The 16668-nt window shown below is 58.2% G+C and overlaps 1 protein-coding gene across 2 annotated transcripts; it reads left to right on the forward strand.

Annotated features, from left to right (window-relative positions):
* Positions 1–695: 695 nt before the first annotated feature.
* Positions 696–16281, forward strand: PLD3 (phospholipase D family member 3). 2 transcript variants are annotated; one of them, XM_084814488.1, is made up of 13 exons: positions 696–1284; positions 1966–2094; positions 5113–5188; positions 5744–5809; positions 6789–6943; positions 7386–7569; positions 9802–9922; positions 11151–11278; positions 11899–12099; positions 12565–12704; positions 13458–13623; positions 14384–14483; positions 15034–16281. In XM_084814488.1, the coding sequence occupies exons 3-13, from the start codon at positions 5162–5164 to the stop codon at positions 15231–15233; spliced, it is 1488 nt and encodes a 495-aa protein (XP_084670614.1). In that variant the 5' UTR covers positions 696–1284; positions 1966–2094; positions 5113–5161; the 3' UTR covers positions 15234–16281. The 2 variants fall into 2 exon arrangements, with proteins under 2 accessions (XP_084670614.1, XP_084670615.1); XM_084814489.1 differs by having other exon boundaries at positions 953–1036.
* The last annotated feature ends 387 nt before the right edge of the window (positions 16282–16668 follow it).

Here is a 16668-nt window from a genome sequence, read left to right on the forward strand (position 1 = left end):
CCGCTGCGGGAAACGAGTCTGCGCGAAGGGCAGGCGAAGCTCGTCGACGCGTCCTCCCGCGGTAGAGCCGGCCGGGCTGCCCCCGAGGGAGAAGCGCGGGCGCGCCCGGCGGGGGCAGCGTCTCCCCACCGGACCCCCGCAGGGCCAGCCGCGCCACGGCCGGCCGGGGCCCTCCGCCCGCTCAGGCCTTCCCGCTTCGCGCGCTGCTGCGGAGGCCCGGCCTCTGCGGGGCTGCGGAGGAGGGGCGGGGAGGCGCTCCGCACATGCTCAGAGCCCCGCCGCGCTTCGGCCTGCCCCAGCCGCGCCGAAGCCGGCGCTGCCCCGCCGGTCGCGTCCCGCAGAGAAGCGCCGCCTCCGGCCAGCAGCGCCGCCTCGGCCGCTCCCGGCGCCCGCAGGAAGGCGCCGCGCGGTCCAGCTCAGCGGCGGGCGGGGGCGGCAGAGACTTCCGGCCCGCTGGCGGAGACTCGCGGCGCCCCGGCCTCCCGGCCTCCCCGGGGCGCAGGCCGCGAAGCGCCGCCTGCGGCCGGCTGTCGGGCGGGCGGGGGCCGCTGTCGGGACGCGGCCGCCGCCCAGGGCCCGAGCGCGGCTCTAGCGGGGATCGACCCGGGTTAGGGGGCGCGAGCTGGCTGGGGGCTCCCCGGCCCCTCCTCAGCCCCGGCGAGGCGCTCGCCCGCGCGCCCCCGTGGCTCTCCTCTGGCCGGCCCCGCGGCGCCTCCAGCCGCGCCGGCCCGGCCCGGCCCGCCTGTGTCCGCCGCGGCGCTGGAGGGCAGGCCCGGCGGCTCTTCTCGCCCGCCGACCCTTATCCCGTCCCCCGCGCCACAGACCCCGGCGCCGGTGCGCCGGGGCTCTCGCCCGGGACGCCGCCTTCCGCGGGCGCGTCTCCGCCGGCGTGGCGCGAGGGCCGCGGGGCGCCCCCTCGCGCCTGGCGTGGAAACTGCGCCCGGCCGCCCGCCCCCTTCCCGCGGGCCGCGCGTGGACCCGTACTCGCCGCCCGCCCGCCCGCCGGCCTCCTGCGTCTTGTGCGTCCGTTGTTAAGGTGCCGCCCAGCGCCCGCGCTCGTATTTATGTATTACGTTTCTACGCCGCCCAACAGCCGAAGCGCTCTGGGCGGCTCACAGCACAATCCCGGGAAGGGCCCAGCTGTGCCCCGGCGCCTGGGACGCAGCCGCGTTAGGCCGCTTCCGATACCACGGAGGGCCAGAACTGGCCCTCCCTTCACGTGATCCTCCAATTTTCAAGTGCCCAAGGGAGCAGGTGACGGGAACCTGTCTGGTCGGAGGTCAGGTAGGCAGGCGGCGGCGGCGGCGAGGGACAGGCGGAGGTGGGGGGGCTGCAGACCAAGACTCCTTGGTTCTGCCTTCAGTGGAGGAAACGAAACCTGGCGCTGGGCTTCTCAGGATTCCAGGGTTCAGCACTAGAGCAGGAAGAGGAGGGGTCTCATGAGCTGGTTGGCGCTATGAAGCTGGGGCCTCGGGGAGAGTGGTCTCTGTGCCGCATCTGTTCCCCCAGGTCACCCGGCTCCCAGGTGCGTTGCCTTTCAGCCCAGAAGGCTGTAGAGGAGGCTGAGGCATGCTGGAGAACAAGGGTGGGCCTGGCCCCTCTGTGATCTATGGAGTCAGAGCAGGGGTGGATGTTAGGGGCACCAGGGCTCCTGGGTCCCGTTCCTAGCTTAGGCAGGAGTGGGAGCCTAGGAGGCCAGAGCAGAGGCGGGCGCTGGGAGTCAGGGCTCCTGTGTTCCATATCTAGCTCTTGAAAGACTGGTGTCGTACCAGGGACCCCAAGTTGTAGCTCAGCTGTCTGGCCTCTACCCATCCACTTTTCTCCCTCTGTGCTGCCCGTGCAGTTTCTGCCCACCAAACGAGTTGAGCAGGTGTGTGGGTGCCGGCAGGTCTTTCCATGTTCACTTCCTGCTTATTCTCTGCACCGCTTTGGGAGGATGTTTTCCCTCTCTCTTCCCTTCTGTAGAGCCTCGTGTGGTGCAGAGTGGTAGCTGGCAGTGTTGCAACTGAACTCCCCACGACCCGAGTTCGATCCCAGCGGAAGTTGGGTCTCCGGTAGCCAACTCAGGTCGACTCAGCCTTCCATCCTTCGGAGGTCGGTTAAATGAGCAAACTACCCCGCTACGGTCTGCCAAGAAAACGCCAGCGCAAGCAGGCGTCCTTCTAGGGGTCAGCAATGACTCGGTGTTTACACAGGAGGAACCTTTCTTTTCTTCTTTCTTCCCTTCTGTAAATAGCCTGGGCAGGATGTTTGGCAGGGCCTTGGCTTTGTGTTAACTCAGGGAAGGGGTTGCAGGGTGGGCCAAGGCAAGGGGGCAATTCTCTGGGGCACCTGGATCTCTCTTTGGGAGTGCCCCGTAAGGAAACAGGTTTGTACTGCACAGGAGTGACTCACATACAGGTATCACTCTCTTGTCTTGCTACTACTGGGTGAGCAACCAGGAAGGGAGGGGCTGCATCAAACATTCAGGGGCCAGAATTGGGGGTTTTAGGAGCTGGCCTCGTAGTCTGTGCCAGGCGAGAACCCAGGTGCACCAGCAGAACACAGTCAGGTGGCTTTGTCTGAATCCTTTTCTGCTCTCTGTAGGTGATGCAGTGTGATCTATTTATTAACCGATGGTGGTTACTGATATACCACCCTTCAATAGAATCCTGTTCAATAAAACCTTCACTCACTCTTTGCACATGGAATATCACATCCAAGCCAAACATGTACTCAGCAAGGCCAGTCCCCATTCGAGGCCTGCCTGAAATGCCAACACACCGGCATGACAGCCCCAGATGTGTGGGTAGCAGTGGTACTCATTAGAGAGGGTGATGGACTATACACAGACTTAGAGCCCTTCTTCCAGTGTTACTTCATGTGTTCCAGGGCTGAGCCCAGGTGTTGCAGGCAGGCTTCCAAGGCCAAGCAGGGCGCCCAGGGGAGTTTGGAGCCTGGGGCAGAGGTGATGTTGGGGGACTTGCTACTGCCCCCAACAGGGACCCATGTGCATGGGGCTCTGGTGAGCAATGTGGCAGGCTGGAGCGGGCTCAACACAGGAGCTGAGGCGGCGGGGCTTGTTTTGTGGGGGGAGATTGCCCCAGTTGCTCCCAACCCTGTGGCAGCCCTGGGGCTAAGTCCTAATGGAGAGCCCCTGTGATAGAAAAGGCAGCAGAGCTGCCCTGTTCACCCTCCACCCGTTCACTTTTAAAGGAGGCTCTATGTGCTTTGCCTTCTGGGGAAGTACAGAACGGAAGCAAGTATGAACTGGAAAGCATTTAGCCTGCAAAACACACCCCAGGAGATTTCTGAAATAAAGCATAGGTTTCATTTCAATGTGTGCTGTTTAGAAAGTACAAAGTGGGACACAAGTGAAAGGAGAAGGATCCAAAAAGAGGGAAATGAAAAGATGGAAACCAAAAGGATGCGGAGGGGGAAGGAGGGGGCTGTGGAACATTGAGAATGGGTGCCTGCACCTCCTTTTGCACGTTCTTCTCCTTCCGCGTGGGAGAGGGTGGCGAATTTTGCAGTCTCCCCTTGCAGCTTCGTGGGAATCAGAAAGCCAACTGGGTAGTCCACGGATGGGAATCGGGAAGGTTTAGGGCTTCGAAAAGCAAGGGGAGGTGGTGGGGTGAGGCTTCAGGCAGGTGGAGGATCTGTATGACTCAGTCTTGATTGAACACACCTGAACCAGAAAAGGAGGAAGTTTCAGCAGTTTCATCCAACAGCTGGTTTTGGATTTGCGTGGGGTGGATTCCTCTCCTTGTCATTGCAGGAGTCAAAATAACCTGGGGCCTGCCTCCTCGAGAGGCATTGCTTGCTCTCGTGGCTGAGCCCCGGAGGGCCTCTTCAGGCATGGGAGAGTTCCTGCAGGGAACCGTGTGTTGCCCTTTGCTTCACTGGCCTTCCGCTGTATCCCTGGGTTCTTCCTGCAGAGGCCTAGGTCCAACCTTTCTTTGGACTGTGGCTCAAAGGAAAGATCTGAGATAGGTCTCATTTTGGAGGACTTGATGAGTAAAAATCATGTTGCAGTTGCTTTGCATGGGAAAAGAAAATGAATGTGAGCATCAGACTTCGTTGATACGAGATGACAGCTTTTTGCTAACCTTTTGTGCAGCTAATGCAAGATTTCACATGTCCTTGGAGCGCTATTTAGTTCGCAAGAGTGTTTTAGTCCCCACCACCTTCACTGAAGCCCTCAGCACAGGTCATGGGCCCATCTGTAGAGATGAAGGGCCTGCTGTTCAGGTATTTGCTGAGCCTTCTGGCAAGCACAGGTGTGGGGGTGGTGGAGGAACAGAGGTCACACATTATCACTGAGCAGGTCTAAATCCAACCATGCATTGCATCACGCTGGGTCTAAGACTGTTAGATCTGGAGCGAAATTGGTGTAGGGGAAGGACTCTGGATTGCAGGGTGAGAAGGGCACCAACTGGTCATCATTCACTCTGGTCAAGCACCCCCCTGTGACTGCAGCATCCTTGAAGGATGGGTGCCAGACCTCCTCTTGAAGGCCCTTAGGGAAGAAGATTCCTTGGAAGCCCTTTCTAATGTTCCAGCTAGATCTCTCTCCCTCTAGGTTGGGTGTCTTTTGCAGAGGGGGCAGATGGACCAAACATACCATGCCTATCACCTGGGCTTAAAGCTGGCCATTAAGATCTCTCCCCCTGCCACGCCATTTTCATTTTCTCAAATGGCTGGAGGAGAGAATCCTCCAGGAAAAGAACACACTATTGTTTAAGCTCGCATTTCTGAGAGGAAGACCTCCAGGCTGAAGCATCATCCAGTTTGCAAATGTGGCTCCTGCTCCTGCAGGCCCTTCTAACAGCCAAAAGACTGATGTTACAGCATTGGATAAACCCTCACCTGTAATGCAATGGACTGAGGACCTTGCAGTGTTTTCAGTATGTGAATGGGTGGCATATAGATGCCACCCTCAAATGGATACTTGGATATTTGTTGAAGTCTATGTATAATTGCCATGTATTTCATATGTATTCATTTCTATGGATAAATACAGATCCATGTATGTATATTAAAAAAATGGGGGAAGAAATGAAGAAGGTTTGGCAGGTGCCGGTAGGCACCACAGTGGGGACCCCTGCCTCACTCTCCTTGTGCCCTTGGCAGGTTCTCTCCAGGTTCTTCCTGCCTGTTGGGCCTCAAACCCCTGGAACAAATGAAGCCCCACGTAACCTACCAGCAGGTGAAAAATTTTGTTGCATAAATCAGATGTACTCAAAGGTCTAACTTGCTGGTGGGCTTTTGGAGCACGAATTACACAGGTGGAGCCATGCACGAGCTGGGGAGCCCCCAATGGCTGGTGGTCCGGGGAAAGGGCAGGGCCATCTGGGGAGCCCCAGAGGACCAGGTCTGGGCCCCAGGCAGTCCAGTGGTGGTCTGCAGGCCTGAGTTTCAGCACCCCTGGCCCACAGCATCATGATACCCAAATGACAGCCCCACCACTTGGGGGCACAACCCGCAGGGGAGGCGTGTGGTGTTTTTGCCCAGCTTTCTTCTGTTGGTGCAGCAGAACGTACCTGTGGATCGGGGCCCAGGCTCCTTCAAGTTGAGGCTGCCATGTGGGTTTTCTGCCTCAGGCACCCGTGGGACATTGGACATCTCTGACAGGGACCTGCTGTGGAATTCCCCACTGCATCCACACAGGAGGGGCGGCTGAGGGTGGGGCTGCCGGTGCAGTGTCTGCCTCCCCACTGACCAGGCCTCTGGGTTCTTCCATGTCTCTGCTCCGTCCTTCCAGCTGAAGACGCTGCACATCCCTGCAGAGCTGCTGCTGGCCGAGGGGCCCCGCCCGGCCACACACAAGGTGGGTCCCTGTCTTTGAAGCTCTTCCACCCTTCATCCCTCCGTCTGTCCATATGGGCCCAGCAATGCCATTCTTGGGCTTCTTTTAAAGCTTTACTTGTATCCCATTTTTGACTGGGGGTCCCCAAACTTGAAGGTACTATTTACAAAAAGATTGAAGAGAGGTATCTGAATGTTTAGGGCTTGTAAATTTCTCCCAAGTTCTTAGCAGAAAATGTTCCATTGGATGATTGCAGCCATGAGCACAAGGATAACTGTCCCGGCATCCTGTTTCCAACAGCAGTCAGCTGGATGCTTTGGAGAAGCCCATAAGCAGTGCGCAAAGGGAGCAGCCCTCCCTGGGCAAGGGGTGCTCGCTGGCACCCTGCCTCTGGCTGTGGAGGCTCCGCTGAGCCATCATGACTAGTAGGCAGTGACAGGCCTCTTGTATTCCAGGAATTTGCCTAACCCCCTGCTGGATTAGACCCAGGGGGGCCTCTAGTCTGGTATTCCGTTCCCCCAGTGGCCAAGCAGATGCCCCAGTGGGGAGCCCACAAGCAGGACAGCACCGTCTGGCAAAGTGGGACGCTGCCTCTGATACAGGAGGTAGCGCGGCGCCATCCTGGCCGGCAGCCGCTGATTGCCTTCTCTTCCGCCACAAATCTTGCTAACCCTCTTCTAAAGCCATGCATACTGGTGGCCATAACAGCAATCTGTCACAGTGCCCCCTACTTGGGGCTACCCATGAAGAGTGTCCGGAAGCTTCAAGGCAGAGGCCAGTGTTTGGGGCTGCACAGGATCCCAGAAGAGCTAATTGTGGGGGGGGGGGCTTAGGGCAAGACGTGGGCTCCAGACTCAGTGGAGGACTTGAGCATGTGGCTCTGAAGGGCCTCCATAGCTGCACAGCTCCATGGTTTTGCCCCGCGAAGGTCGTGCCATGGAGGAGGGGCTTCAGCCCCGGGGAACAAGCCAGCTTGGGGCCATCTTCCTTTCCTCCGCAGGACTTCCGCGGCATCTTGGCAGCCGCCGCCTTGTGCACAGTGCTGGTGGTGGCACTGCTGGCGCGTGCGCTCATCTTGCCCTTGAGCAGCACGGCTCCTGGGGGGGGCACGGCAGCAGCCCCATACCTGGACAGCGTGTGCCGCGACCCCTGCAGGTGAGAGTTCTGCCTTCTGCTAGGGCCCCTGGGGTTCCAGGCATAGCCGTTCCTGCTCTCGGGAGCATGATGTTTTGGTCCAGAGTTCCCCGCCACCTCCGGCCCGGTTGCTGTTGGCTCTGTAGACATGTCTCCACTACAGTCACCTTGAAGACCAGCCGGAGCAGCCTACCTAAGCGTGTCCTCCTCGAGGCCGCCGCTCCCCTTCCTGGCCCTGCCGCTTAGCTCGGTGAGATTTCCACCCAAGGGCCAGGCCTGAGGTCCCGCTGTGGGCGGAGGCTCCAGCCCCAGTGGTGCCTGGCCCAGGCTGCCCGTCCAGAGTGGCGGAGTGCTCCGAGTGGGCGGGCCAGCGGGCGTGCGACTCCTCCAGCGGCCTCCCACTCTGAAGATGGAGGGAATGTCTCGGCCCTCAGCCTGTGCCAAAGCAGCCATTTCTCCTCAGGAGCGTGCTGGTGGAGAGCATTCCTGAGGGGCTGACGTACGATGACAACAGCACTCTCGGCCCGTCTACTTTTGCGGCCTGGCTCAGGCTTCTGGGGGACGCCAGAAGCACCGTGGACATCGCCTCCTTCTACTGGAGCCTGAGCAACGAGGACACCCACACCCAGGACCCTTCAGCCAGCCAGGTGAGCGGGCAGAGCTCTCCTCACGGGATTGCGGGGGCGGGGGGCTCTGGGGCTCAGTGGCAGAGTGCTTGCTGCGCTTGCAGAAGGCCCCGGGTCCAGCCCCTGCCAGCATCACCAGGTTAGGGCGGGGAAGGCCTCTGCCCGGAGGCACTGCAGCGAAGAGTAAGTGAGGTGGGGGAGGGAGGGCCATCCCTGCCCAAGGCAGCTCCCCGTCTTTCTAGAAGGAGGGAGCTGGCCCCATGCCACCCTCTTACGATCAAAGAGCCATACAGCTCAGTGGCTAGAGCATATGGAGACGGCCCCCACCCCAATTCCAAGCCGCGCTAATTCGTAAAGGCTCTCCGGCATCAGCCCCAAGGAAGGGCCTGCCCGGCCTGCACCCTTGGAGACCCAAGCCAGCCGGAGGAAGCAGCCCAGGCTCAGGGGACCCACTCAGTGGACTCGCCAGCAGGCAGCCACCTGTGTCCCTGCACCGGGGGGCGGGGGGCTGCTCTGCCCTGCTGTCCCAGCGAGGACTGCTAGGAATTTCTCCTCTTGGGAATTCGGTGTCTTTGACAAGGATCTGACAAGCCCAGTGAGCTGCTGTGCTACTGAAACTTCTGCTCGTGAGCCAGCAAAACTGGAATGAATCTGAGAGGCTTCCACCCTTAAGGGCGATCTAGGAATAATTTTTAATGGATTAAAGGAAAACTAACACTGCAGCATTGCCACAAGTGGCTGGCTGCGCTGAGAGGGACGCTTTGATCAGCTGCCCTGTGCGAAGTGCTCTGTGCAGTGGGCCACACCCTCCTGCCAGCAAGCATCTAATCACCCATCGGCCTCAGAGCCCATCAAAGCCCCTTTGAGGGAAGTGGACCATCTGTTGATTCAGTTTTTAGTTATGGAACAGCAGAAACTTTGAAAAAATTCAGAAGCAGTTTAACAGTTATCATACAGTGTTTTCACAATCTTCATGTGAGAAGCTATAAATCACAGAACTTCCCTTGAGTCCTGGCCCTTTGGGAGATGCCATTACAATCAAAGGTGACTATGGGGGACATGACAGAGGCCATCGTGGGAGACCCTTGCCCGGAAGAGAATGACTGGGCTCACACAACCATTTTAGCCATGTTAACAACTCTCCCTCGCTGGGTTTGGATGACATGACAACCTTGGGTTATGGAATGGGCACCTGTGGGTGTGCCGCAAGCCACAGTGGGTGAAAACGATCGTGGGAACTGGCCCCTTGTTTTATCTGAAGGCCATGTGTTTATTTGCTATCCCTCTCTCTGTTGTGCTTTGTTTGATGTTGCTGTTTTGTTCTGAAATGATTTGATTTACTGTCAGCCACCTTGAGTAATGTGTATGCATTTGTGGGGAGGGGGTAAAAATTCCTATTTAAATAAATTGGCACAACTAGCAGCTGGAAAACTGCTGAAGGAAGTTCTTGCTGATGAAACTGAGTCCATTTTTAACTGGAATCTAAAAATTAAATAGAAATGTGATGTAGTAAATCAGCCTTCCCCAATCTAATGCCCGCCAGATATTTTGGCCTGCAACTCCCATCATCCCTCCTCATTGGCTGTGCTGGCTAGGGCTGATGGGGCTTGTAGGCCAAAATATCTGCAGGGTCATGGGTTGGCCACCCCATCTGAATCTGTAGCCTTGAGCCACAAGTGGCCTGTCCCTGTCCGCAGCAGACAGAGCAGACGTTGCTCCTCCCACGTGGCCTGCCCCAGCCTGGGGCCTGCCAGATGTGTTGGCCTGGAACTCCATTATTCCCAGCCAGCATGGCTGTGTTGGCTGGGGCTGATGGGAGTTGCGGTCCAGCACATCTGGAGGGCACCAGGCTGGGGGAGGCTGTGTGTAGCGAATATATTGAGTGTCACACCAAAGGGGTGTGTATGTGGCTTGGCAGTCACTGCACAACATGGGCAGCACACAGCTCCAAGCGCCAGCCAAGTTATCCCAAGGCTGCGAGGCCCCCAGCCCCCCAGTGATGGTGAGCAAGTGCGCTTTGTCTCTGCGTGGGCGTGGCGCAGAGTGCGGCGGGGCTCGGTTGCTGGGCGCCCTTTTTGGTGGGCAACCCACACGTTCGGGGGCCCCAGCCCAAAGAGCTCATTCCAAAAAGTGTGAAGTGGGGCAGGGCTGGAACAGTGCTGCGTAGGTAGGCAGGGCCTTCTGTGGATGAGGCGCTCCTTCCACCTCGTGCGGCAGGCCTGGCCACCCACTGAATCCTTGCTCTTTGAGCAGGGGGAAGAGATCCTGGCCGAGCTGCTGAAAGTGCCGAGCAGGGGCATCGCCCTGCGGATTGCTGTCAACCCCCCCTCCTCCCGGCTGCCCAGCAGAGACCTCCAGGCACTGGAGGAGAGTGGTGAGTGAGGGCAAGGAGCCTTCCGTGTCAGGGCTTGATTTCTGGGAGGTAGCCCAGGAGGTGTGGCGCTTCTCTCGACCCTCTCAAAAAAGATCTTGTAGAGCTGGAGAAGGTGCAGAGAAGGGTGACCTAAGTGTCCGACGGCTGTGAGGAAAGGTGACGGCATTTGGGGCTTTTTAACTTTGAAAAAGGGAGCGGGGGGCACAATAGAGGAGCTCACAATGATGCCTGGTGTGGAGAAAGTGGAGAGGGTGACATTTTTCTCCCATAATACTAGAACCCAGTGGGGTCGTCCCATGAAGCAGAAGGGCAAGAGATCCAGAGCAGAGAAAAAGGAGTTCATTACTGTTTCTTTGGCACCATCGGCGTGCCTGGTGCTTTGCAAAGTACATGAGGGTGGGTCCCTGCCCTGAGGAGCCTGCAGTCTAGAATTCGATAGAGGGGAAACAACAGAAGGGGGAAGGGGAAGCCCCCGGGGCGGGAGAGCAGGCACCCGGGGAGGATGCGGCTGCAGCGGCTACCTTGACACAGGCGCATAGGGCTGTTACAGGCTGAGTTGCAGCAGGACCTGATGGCTGCAGGAGAAGGTGGGATTTGGAGCCGTCCCCAACCTGGTGCCCCCTGCTGGCTGGGCACAACAGGAGTTGCACTTCAGCACATCTGGAGGGCACCAGGTTGGGGGAGGCTGATGTAAGCGCAGGCTTCTGGGTGGCAGTTCCATGCCCCTGGGCAGCCAGGGAGAACGCGGGCAGGAGGCCTGTGGGTGGCAGAGCTGGAGGCGTGGGGGACTCCCTGCCATGGGGTGTGCTGGTGGCCACTGGCTTGGAGGGCCTCAAAAGGGGATTTGAGAACCTGGGCAAGTCTGCCTGGGGCTCCAGTTGCTGGGCACAGCATGAGGGATGGAGGGCTCCCTCCAGGCCTGTGTTGGGAGTTCCTGGAGGTGTCTTGTGGGCCGCTGTGGGAGAGGGATGTTGGGGCTTCATGCCCCCCCCATACCAATCCAACTGTGCCGCTGTCGTGTTCTTTGTGCTTTGCCCCTCCTTTGTCTTCAGACGCCCCTCACCCCCCGAACTCTGCAGCCTGTGGAAAGGTGCAGCCACGGTGAACAGACTTCCCTAGGGATGGCAATACACCTCTCCAAAGCAGCTCCCTCCCCTGGCCTAGAAGCCATGCGGCCCTCTGTGACTGTGTGCTCAGCACTCAGGCAGTCTCCTGCCATCCCCTCCAGGTGCGCAAATCCGCAAAGTCGACCTGCCCAGGCTCACCATGGGGGTCCTGCACGCCAAGTTTTGGATTGTGGACCAGGCACACATCTACCTCGGGAGTGCCAACATGGACTGGCGCGCCCTCACCCAGGTGAGCTTCCCAGGGGCCTGTGACGTCCAGCACCCATCGTGGGGGGAACCCAGCCCATGCCCTGGCCTAAAGAAGGGGGTTCCTATCCCGGTGGCGGGGGGGCAGCAGTGTCTTTCAGGGCCCCGACAAAGCAGCCACACTGGATGCAACCATCTTTCAGACCTGGAGCCAGAGGCCTTCTCTGTGCATCTCCCTTAGCAGAGGGGAGGCAGATGTCAGTGAGGCGGGCAGGGGGCTTTTTAGCTGTGGCACCCAGTTGAGGAGCACCCTGTTCCAGGAGGCCCAGATGCCAGGCAAAAACACCAGGCATTTCAAACCATTGCTGCTGCTTTTAGAATCTTTCAGTATCTTCTCTGCTGCGATGACCCCGGTTGTGTTTTATCACATGGTGTTACGGTTTATGCTCTTGTGAGCTGCCCCCAAATCTCATAAGATGAAGGGTGGGATTTCCGTGTTTGCAGCCCTTGTGGCCTCTCGTCGTCCGCTTTGGCGTTGCTGGGGTCCTGGGTGCACCTGTCATGCTGCGCACACCTGCGTCTGTGGGGGGAATGGCCAGAGGGCCTCAGCCCGCTCTGCCTGGAAGGAAGCTCCCTCCCATGATGCACCTTCTCTGGCGGCAGGTGAAGGAGCTGGGTGTGGCTGTCTACAATTGCAGCTGCTTGGCCCGGGACCTGGGGAAGATGTTTGAGGCATATTGGGCCCTAGGGCTGCCCAACACCACCATCCCGTCACCCTGGCCAGCCAACTACTCCACCGCCTACGGCAAGGAGACTCCCCTGGAGCTGACACTGAACGGCACAGATGCCAGCGTATACTTCTCGGTGAGTTGGCACGTGTGCAGTGCAGCGGGCACTCTGGTCAGAACTGAAATGCCAGTCTCCTGTGTGGCATTCTTGGTGCTCCAGTGTTATCGTGCTGGACAAGCCCATAAAAAGAACGGCTTGCCACCCTCCCAAAGCATTTTCCCCCAGCGGCAGAGATGTTACTCTCTGCTGAGAGGCCCAGGGTGGGCGGACCACCAGAGGTGGGAGTGGTGCAGGGAACAGAGACCTTTGAACAGTGTGGGATGTGTGTCGAGCTGATCGCAGGGCCCTCCTGGTTGTTGCAAGGGCAAAAGTAGCCACTCCAAGACCTCTCCGTTTTAGCCCCTAGCTCTGTTTCTTTGGGCCCTACTCCACCCAGGAACAGTGCACCCTGAGGTTTGGGGGTGGGGCTGAATGGGTGCTTGCTTGATGGGCAAAGAGCTCACTCCTTTCTGGGGCCTCCTCCCTCTGTGCTGTGTCCAGAGTGCTCCGCCAGCCCTGTGCGCCACTGGGCGGACTGAGGACCTCCAGTCACTGCTGAGCGTCATCAATGGGGCCCAGGAGTTTGTCTGTGTTGCTGTGATGAGCTACTTACCCACCATGGAGTTCTCACACCCCAAGAGGTAATGTGTAGCTTCTGGAGGGAGGGAGGCAGTGTGCTCCGATTCCTCATCTGTGCGTGCCTGTGTGTGTCACACACTCAGCCTTCTGATAACCTGTCTCATCAGCATCCCCTTTCCTCCAAAAAACACACAGCAAAATAAGAGCACGGGAACTGCTGCTAGCCCAGTGCTGTGTTTCCAACAGCAGGGAGCTGTATTCCCCTGGGATGCTCAGAAGCAGGGTGCAGAGTGGGTGGCCATCCCTGGGTGCCTGTCCCCAGCATCTCTTTCGCAGATGTGCTGCCAGTGTCCATGGAGGCCTGTCAAATGGCTAACAGGTTTTCTGCTACTCGCTATGAGAGCTAAACAGGAAGCCTTCACGTGCGGCGGAAGCCTTTCTGAGTGGCTTCCTGCCGCCGGAAAAGGTATTTCAGCAGCCAGGACAGAGCGCTTTGGCTGGGACTTTGCCAGTGCTAACAGGTGACCCTGAATTCCCCAAGTTAGATTCTTTTGGGGGGCACCAGGTGACATACAGCGAGAACCAGAAGGACTTGCTTAGGGAGGGAACGCGAGAGTTGGGTGGGTAGAAGGAGCCTGAAAGCCATCCTGTTCCACCCGGCGCTGGATGGCCTCTCCCACCCCAGAGTGTTCCCCAAAGTTCCACTTGTGCCATCCTCCAGGGGCACTGCCAAGGATTAGTGGGGGGGCCAAGGGGCCCATGGCAGAGGTGGTCACACCAGGTGTGACCCCACGCTCTGGTCTGTGCCCGCTCAGGTTCTGGCCAGTGATCGACGACCACTTGCGGAGAGTGGCCTACGAGAGGGGAGTGCGCATCCGCCTCCTGGTCGGCTGCTGGAGACACTCCAAGGCCAGCATGTTCCCATTCCTGCGGTCCTTGGCTGCCATGCAGGATGACCGCACCCACTGCAGCGTGGAAGTGGTGAGGGCTCTCTGGGCTAGAGGTGGGCCATGGGACTCTGTGGGGCACTGGCTCTTCCTGGTAACTTGGCCAGGCCCCTGTGAGCTCATCCTCTGCGGAAGGCCATCTCTCTTGAGCAAAGATGGCCAGCTGGGCACATGTGTATCAACCCAGCACAGACACGGCACGCAAGGATGGAATAAGGGCTGGGAGAGGCCTGGCGGGGTCTCCAGACCTGAGCCCCTCTCTCGGCCCCAGCACACGAGAGTCGCTTCAGCTTGGCTCGCGGACAGCCTCCTCCGCCTCATGCAGAACCTCTGAAGGAGGAGATTCCGCTTTGGCTCCTAGGCAGAGACAAACCACACTTCCCATGGGGAGAAGCGTCATCCTACTTTTTCCTTAGATCAAGGGGTGGGCAACTGTTTTGGCCCACAACTCCCATTATCCCACACCATTGGCTATGCTGGCTAGGGATAGTGAGGGCTGTAGGCCAAACCATCTGGAGGGCCGCAAGTGGTCCAACCCTGCTCAGTCTTCAGTCTCTCGGCAGGTTTGAGCCCCTGCAGCAGGTGAGCTCTGTTCCCCGGACACAGTTTCCCCAGCCTGGTGCCCTTCAGATGTGTTGGGCTGCAACCCCCAGTGATTGCAGCCATTTCTCCCCTTCCTATCTCCCCCTGCCCCCCGGGCCAATCTTCTCCACAGGCTAAATGTCCAGATCTCCAGCCTTTTCTCATGTGCTTCTACCTCTTTCTTTCCCTGGTCCGTCCTTTTCATCCGCCAGAGGCTCTTTGTGGTTCCGGCAAACGAGACGCAGGCCAAGATCCCGTATGCCAGAGTCAACCACAGCAAGTTCATGGTGACGGACAAAGTGGCTTATATTGGTGAGTGGTGGGCTTGTCTGAGCGGGTGGGGGCAGTCATTCGGCCAAAGAGCTGGCCAGGGGCCACTGAAACACAAGAGGCCTCTCCCAACCAGAAGTGGCGGCAGCGTGAGAACAGCATCCCGGGGAAAGGGGTGGGGGTGCTGCAAGCCACCGGGAGGACGGAGTGGGTCGGGGGGGCAGTCTGCATGGCAGGAGAGGTGCTCGGGAAGGCCCTGAGGCCTCTTGCCATGGCTCCCTCCCAAACCTGGCCCTGAGCTTGGTGTGCATGTAGGGGACACCCAGACACAGGCAGCCGGGTTGGGCCAGGATGGACGGGGAGCATGGGAAGTGATGCCAGGGCACAGGCGCGGCCAGTGCTGGATCTTCGAGGATGTCGGGCCAGATCTCAAGTGCCCAAACTCCAGGCGCTTGCAACTCTTGCTGGCCAGGCAGAGCCTTGTCACTGGGCTGGCTGGAACCTCTCGCCCAGGAAACCCTGCTGGCATCATGGGGATGTGGCCCGCAGCCTCCTAAGCTGCCCTTCGCTGACTGTCTTCCCTTTCCAACAGGCACATCCAACTGGTCTGGGGACTACTTCCTCCACACCGCCGGGTCTGCCCTGGTTGTGAATCAGAGCCGTGAGGAGGCTGGGGACCAACCCACGGTGCGCGAGCAGCTTCAGGCCATCTTCGACCGGGACTGGAACTCAAGATACAGCCAGGAACTGAGCTTACTGGGCCAATGGGAGGATCTCTGTGGGGCTCATTAGACGATTCCTCCCCTGCCGCCCCCCCCCCCCCATGGATTGCAGGGTGCTGCAGGTGCCAGCTCTTGGTGGAGGCCAGAGTGACTTTCCCAGGGCCTCCGGTGAACAGGTGGTCTCCCCAGGCAACTTTTGTGGGATCCCTGCTCTTTCACTGAGTGAACCAGATGGTCCCCAAGTTTTCCTGGTTTCCCAAGCCAGCATCTTGGACTGCAAGAAGAGAGTTTTTCTCAGCAAAATCTTTGTACAGGAACAGAAACACAAAAGCAGGGAACTCTTCTTGCTGACTGGGGGTGGGGGGCTATGGGGGGGATCCAGCCATTGCCCCTTACTGACCACTACCCAACTGCACTTTGCAAGGAACACAGGGTATTCTTGCAAGAGACAGCAGATGTGGGTCAAGTCTCCTGCACAATTTGGGTAAAACATTGTTTCAAAACAGGGGGGGCAAAGTTTGTCTCCATTCGTGTTAGGGTAGAAGTAGAGAGGGTGGGTTTAAGCCAGGGGCAGCAACTTCTCGTCCTCCAGCTGTTTTTGGACTGCAACCCCCATCAGCCCCAGCCAGTGTAGCTGATGGTGAGGAATAATGGAAGTTGCAGTCTGACAACATTTGAAGGGCCACAAGTAGCCCAGGTGTAGAAAAAGGGATGTAGGACAAAAGGTGAGGAAAAGTTACTTTCCCCAAAGAATCCTGGTGAAGGGTTCTGTGGGCATCTTGTGCTTACTGTAGTCCTCAAAGTTTTAATGCAAGTGTAGAAAATTGCAGATGGCTGAATTAAGCCTGTCCCAGTTTCTGGGGAGATTAGGGCTACAATCCTGTGCACACCCCCTTGGGAGTACATCTCATTGCACTCACTGGGACTTACTTCTGAGTAAATGTGCACAGAATTGTGCAATAAGAGACTCTCCTGGGAAACCAGTGCCAGAGGGGCAGCAGCACAAACAGTGAAGAGGTTTGTGGCTCCTTAAAAGACCAACTTGCTTGATAAGGAATCTGGTTTTGTGGAGTACAAAGGTATGCCATCATAAAATGTGTTAAAGACTTTAAAGTGCTCGAAGAGTCTTCATTGTTTCTCCTGCGAAAGTCTCTGCCCAGTACAGTTGTAGAAGGAATGGTGCATTACACAGACCACGTGCCGCTGCTGCTGAAATTCCCGCTGTACAGCGCTTGTTGCTGTGGGACTGAGATCTCTGTGGTTCTCATGGGCACCCATGTGCCTGCAGACCCCTCTCTCAGTCCCCGCCAGGCTCCAGGCCCCTTCTGGTTTTTATTTCATTAGGCGTTATTTTGTTTTTTCTTAACTGGCAGGCTCCTGTGCGCTGTCTTCATTGGGGTTCAAAAGAGCGGCTTTGTGTTTTGGAGCTCAGAACTCACTTCTGCCTTGCACGGAGGTCCTTGGGCAAGTGTTTCTTTTAGTCTCACCAGTTTGCATTCTGGGGA

This window comes from Heloderma suspectum, chromosome 10, assembly GCF_057233095.1.
Source record: "Heloderma suspectum isolate Gila_16-S chromosome 10, 16-S_ref, whole genome shotgun sequence".
NCBI classification, from domain to species: domain Eukaryota; kingdom Metazoa; phylum Chordata; class Lepidosauria; order Squamata; family Helodermatidae; genus Heloderma; species Heloderma suspectum.

Bases quoted from the DNA above. Each gene is read 5' to 3' on its own strand.
- PLD3 (XM_084814488.1), top strand. From the start codon at position 5,162: ATGAAGCCCCACGTAACCTACCAGCAG. The intron at 5,810-6,788 runs GTGGGTCCCTGT...TTTCCTCCGCAG, and splicing joins CCCGCCCGGCCACACACAAG to GACTTCCGCGGCATCTTGGC. The intron at 12,100-12,564 runs GTGAGTTGGCAC...TGCTGTGTCCAG, and splicing joins ATGCCAGCGTATACTTCTCG to AGTGCTCCGCCAGCCCTGTG.